This window comes from Alosa pseudoharengus, unplaced genomic scaffold, assembly GCF_046254945.1.
Source record: "Alosa pseudoharengus isolate Yale_2024_CS ecotype anadromous, Long Island Sound unplaced genomic scaffold, YU_APseudo_1.1 YU_APseudo_1.1_scf_15, whole genome shotgun sequence".
In the NCBI taxonomy this organism is placed as follows: domain Eukaryota; kingdom Metazoa; phylum Chordata; class Actinopteri; order Clupeiformes; family Clupeidae; genus Alosa; species Alosa pseudoharengus.
In genome coordinates this window covers 32,606,642-32,611,641 of record NW_027468620.1, presented here as the reverse complement: position 1 = coordinate 32,611,641, position 5,000 = coordinate 32,606,642, and the positions used below count along the sequence as shown (strand labels likewise).

Here is a 5,000-nt window from a genome sequence, read left to right as displayed (position 1 = left end):
AACACACACAGACTGCAGGCTTTTAAAACCTATGCTGCAGTTTTTCTTAAAACTTTAAATCTGAGTACCAGCTCCTCGAAAGGACTTGCTGACGTGCAGAAAGTTTCAAGTGACCTTCATTAATAATATATCATAAGGATTAATACACCTGAAGCAAATGAGAGCTGTACTTTAAATAGTGTTCCACCTGAGCAGTCACCTGAAGGCACAGGCATGCAGTGGAGCTGAAAGAATAATATGAGCTCAATACCACCGAGGCCGTCCACTCCACTCTGTGGCGGAGAGACGGAGTTAGTACCCACTACCCCCCGAGGATGTCTTGAACGTGGCCATTACATAGCGCAGCAGGCAGGAGGGACCGCACTTCCCACTACCCCCCGAGGACGTCTTGAACGTGGCCATTACATATTCAAATGTAATGAACACTACTTGCACAGAGCTAACGTTGCAGCAGCAGCAGTCTCAGTGATCGACTTTTTATGACTCTGTGTGTGTGTGTGTGTGTGTGTGTGTGTTTCCTCTGAGATGGCAAGAAATGAAAATTACACATTTATAAGACACAAGAGTAAGACTGTGTGTGTGTGTGTGTGTGTGTGTGTGTGTGTGCGTGTGTGTGTTCACCAATTGCTCTCTAATCTCCCTCCTCAGAGGATATCTGTGTTTCCTAGATGGAGAGAGAGAGAGAGGAGAGCTGATTCTATTGAGCTTTATTTCCTCCGACTGTGTCTGAATAGGCAGCAGCAAGCAAGCAACACTCACAGAAATATAATCAAATGTATGATGAGAGAGAGAGAAAGAGAGAGATAGAGAGAGGGGGGAATCAAAAAGGGTGGGAAAGAGAGAAAGAGGGAAGGAACAGAAAAAAGAAAAAAAGATTGGGGAAGAGAGATGGATAGATAATGAGAGACAGGGCAGGAGGGAGAGAAAGAGAGAGATGGCAAGGAAATAGAGAGATAGGAAGGAAAGAGTTTTATGACAGCTTGGTTAAGATGATGAGGTGTCAGCGGCAGCGGAGACGCTGAGAGGGGGGTGAGAAATGGAAAGAGGAAGGAAGGGATGTTTACCTGCGGAAAAGATGGAGGTTTGGACGGGGGGGGGGGCGCTGTCAGCTGTGCAAATGGATGAGAGAACAGCTCTAAATGCCCTCCGAGGCTAAGCTCTCCCTGATTCATTAAGTGTACTGTACACACATTTGTCTGTGTGAGGGAACTGTGCGTATGCGTGCGTGTGTGTGTGTGTGTGTGTGTTAGTGTAAAGTGTCAGAGAAGTTTAATTACACCTACTTCTTAGCTCTGCCTGGACGTTATCAATCCCTTCTTGGTATAGATAGATTTAATCAGCCTTTGAGTTATTTTAGCAGGCAGCGTGTGTGTGTGTGTGTGTGTGTGTGTGTGTTTGCATGTATGTGTGTGTGTGTGTGTGTGTGTGAGAGAGAGAGAGAGTGTTCAATATAAAGAGCATAGGTGAACAGAATACAAGAGACAATGTGTGTGTGTGTGTGTGTGTGTGTTTATATCTCATCACACAGTGTCACGTTACATAAACACAGCTGGTTCTCTGAAGGCAAGGTGTCCATTTTATATGCCCACATAATATGCTTGCACCCTAACCTGATAATGGGCTTGTTTACTTTACTTAACGTGTGTGTGTGTGTGTGTGTGTGTGTGTGTGCGCGTGTGCATATGTTTGTGTGTGTGTGTGTGTGTGTGTGTGTGAATTGAGTGTGTGTGTGTGTGTGTGTAAGTAATTATATGTATTTGCAGTGAAGGTGAGGTGGTTTCATGTCATGATGTATTCTCTGTGCTGAGCTGCTGTTATGATGTGCTTGTATCTCTCACTGAGCCGCATACTGTTTGTGTGTTGAGTGCTTTATCATTTATTTCAGTGTATGTGTGTGTCCAAATGTAATGCTGATGCTTAGCTTTTGATTGTGTGTATCTAATTTTGTACTATGTGTGTGTGTGTGTGTGTGTGTGTGTGTGTGTGTGTGTGTGTGTGTGTGTGTGTGTGTGTGTGTGTGTGTGTGTGTGTGTGTGTGTGTGTGTGTGTGTGCGCGCGTGTGCAGGGAAGGGTGATGTGTTTGGGGACGTGTTTTGGAAGGAGGTGACACTAGCACAATCCTGTGCCAACGTCCGAGCTCTGACATACTGCGACTTGCATGTGATCAAGCGTGACGCCCTGCAGAAAGTTCTGGAATTTTACACAGCCTTCGCCAACCACTTCTCAAGAAACCTGCTACTCACATACAACCTACGCAAGCGGGTAAGTACAAACCCACAAAGCACACCCACCTTTCTTTCTTTCCTTCTTTCTTTCTTTCTTTCTTGCTTTCTCTCTTTCCCCTTTCTCATCTTTTAGGTGCTCCAGCAAGTGTGTGTGTGTGTGTGTGGGTGGGTGTTTATGAGCAGTATATGCAGTATACAGTGTGTACAGTATGTGTTTAGAGTGTCTCTGTATGGACGTGTGTGTAGGTGTGTGTATATATTGTAGTGTGTGTGTATGTCTGTATGTGTCCACAACATTTTGCCGTAGTGGGTGATCTGGAGCTGGATGTGAAGCTGCTACTACTGCAATGACAGGACTGTGTGTGTGTGTGTGTGTGTGTGTGTGTGTGTGTGTGTGCGTGCGTGTGCATACTTTGTGGGTGCATGTGCGTGTGTGTGTGTGTGTTTATGTGTATGTGTTTGTGTGTGCGTGCATGTGCGGGCATGTGCGTGCATGTGCGTGTGCGTGTGCGTGCGCGTGCGTGTGCGTGCATGCGTGCGTGCGTGCGTGCGTGTGTGCGTGCGTGCGTGCGTGCGTGCGTGGGTGTGTGCGTGCGTGCGTGCGTGTGTGTGCATGCTGCTGCAGTGACAGGTCCAGAGGGGGATGGGAGTGGTGTGTGAGGGCAGACGGTGCACACACTGGAGCAGAGAGCGAGGGATGGAGAGAGAGGAGAGAGAGAGAGCGAGGGATGGAGAGAGAGTGAGAAAGAGAGAGAGTGATGGATGGAGAGAGCGAGAGAAAGAGAGAGAGCGAGAGATGGAGAGAGAGCGAGAGAAAGAGAGAGAGCGAGGGATGGAGAGAGAGCAAGAGAAAGAGAGAGAGCGAGGGATGGAGAGAGAGCAAGAGAAAGAGAGAAAGTGAGGGAAGGAGAGAGAGCCAGCTATGGAGTGAAGGAGGGAGGAGAAAATAGCCTGGATGAGTGGAGTGAATGTTGAATGAATGAGGGTCAGGTGGCTGTGGGAGAGAGAGAGAAAAAAGAGGGAAATGAGAAAAAGGAGTGGAACAGTAGAAGGGGGGGGGGTGTAGAAGGGGGGGGGGGTCTGGTGTTGAAGGGGGGGGGGGGGGTCTGGTGTAGAAGGGGGGGGGTCTGGTGTAGAAGGGGGGGTCTGGTGTAGAAGGGGGGATCTGGTGATATGGAGAGGAGAAGGGGGGGGGGGTCTGGTGTTGAAGGGGGGGTCTGGTGATATGGAGAGGAGAAGGGGGGGGTCTGGTGTAGAAGGGGGGGTCTGGTGATATGGAGAGGAGAAGGGGGGGGGTCTGGTGTAGAAGGGGGGGTCTGGTGATATGGAGAGGAGAAGGGGGGGGTCTGGTGTAGAAGGGGGGGTCTGGTGATATGGAGAGGAGAAGGGGGGGGGTCTGGTGTAGAAGGGGGGGTCTGGTGATATGGAGAGGAGAAGGGTGGGGTCTGGTGTAGAAGGGGGGGTCTGGTGATATGGAGAGGAGAATGCCAGTTCATGTGGAGTTCTCAGATCTCTGTGGTGTGAACCCTCACTGGTGTCCATGTGGCAGTGGATTCTGTTTAATGACCCTGGGTTTGTGTAACAACAACAACAACAATAGCACATTGCATTTCTATAGAGTGAGTGTAAACAACAACAGCACATTGCATTTCTATAGGGCCTTGATGTAGTGAGTGTAAACAACAACAGCACATTGCATTTCTATAGAGCCATGATGTAGTGAGTGTTAACTGGTCCCTGTAGACAGCCCATCAGGCCTGCGGTACAGTGATTATATGGCCTGGGCTGAGACAGCCTTAGAGAGCCTAAATGAAGGCCAAGCAGGAGATGGCTCTTAGCAGCGCCTTGCTGACATGTTTATTTGTAATGATCCCTTGGCCCTCATCCTGCTGTAGTCAAGAGCACTGAAGACGCAACACGGATCTGATGGAAACAGCCAGCTGCAACAGGATTATACCAGCACGGGATGGGGGGGGGAGACAGAAGGAGGGAGAGAGAGAGAGAGAGAGAGAAGAGAGAGATGATGAGAGAGAGGGAGAAGAGAGAGAGATGATGGGAGAGAGAGATTATGGGAGAGAGAGAGAGAGAGAGAGAGAGAGAGAGAGAGAAGAAAGAGATGATGGGAGAGAGAAGAGATAGAGAGAAGAGAGGGAGAGAGAGAGAGGCAGAGAGAGATGATGAGAGAGAGGGAGAAGAGAGATGATGGGGGAGAGAGAGAGAAGAGAGATGTAACAGATTGACAGACACTGCCAGAGAGACTGATAGGAACCCATAAAGGGGAAAGCAACCTGTCAAACTGCTAATTCTGCTCAGAAGGACAGTTTTTAATTATTGTGAATGAGCTCCTCTTCCTCTGAGGTGCTGAGTCAGGCACAGACCCTGCTAAAGCAGAATTCAGACAGGTTTGTTTATCACTAGTGACATAACTAGTTAACTAGTTTGTTCATCACTAGTGACATTAACTGAAATCCAAAAAACACTGATCCAAACAGCTCCATAGTGTGCTCTCACATATTTGTACTGGTAACAGCTGTTTTTTTGGCTAGCCTATATAAGCCTATATATTTGAACTGGTTTGAAGCCAGTTGTATATTGGTCATATATTAGCACTCATAAAAGCAAGACATATTTTCAGCTCTATATATGGCAACATTGTGCTGTAAAAACGGTTTAAAATCAGACAAACAGGCATAATGAGCCTTTAATTTGCCCAAATGTGCTCCTCTGCCTCCTCCCACACACAACAGCACAAAAGCAGAGTTCCAGCGCAAAAAA

General features: G+C 47.9%; 2 protein-coding genes across 3 annotated transcripts in view; both read left to right on the top strand.

Annotated features, from left to right (window-relative positions):
- Nucleotides 1–5,000, top strand: part of LOC143123867 (voltage-gated delayed rectifier potassium channel KCNH1-like) — a 125,298-nt gene that overhangs the window by 64,807 nt on the left and 55,491 nt on the right. For both annotated transcript variants that reach the window (XM_076285147.1, XM_076285146.1), the window contains exon 10: nucleotides 2,066–2,262. In XM_076285147.1, the coding sequence (XP_076141262.1) occupies nucleotides 2,066–2,262 (197 nt within the window). The remainder of the gene's footprint in view (nucleotides 1–2,065; nucleotides 2,263–5,000) is intronic.
- The window catches only part of LOC143124720 (voltage-gated delayed rectifier potassium channel KCNH1-like), a 17,309-nt gene continuing 16,006 nt past the window's right edge, over nucleotides 3,698–5,000 (top strand). The window contains exon 1 of the mRNA XM_076286430.1: nucleotides 3,698–3,743. Within this exon, the coding sequence (XP_076142545.1) occupies nucleotides 3,698–3,743 (46 nt within the window). The remainder of the gene's footprint in view (nucleotides 3,744–5,000) is intronic.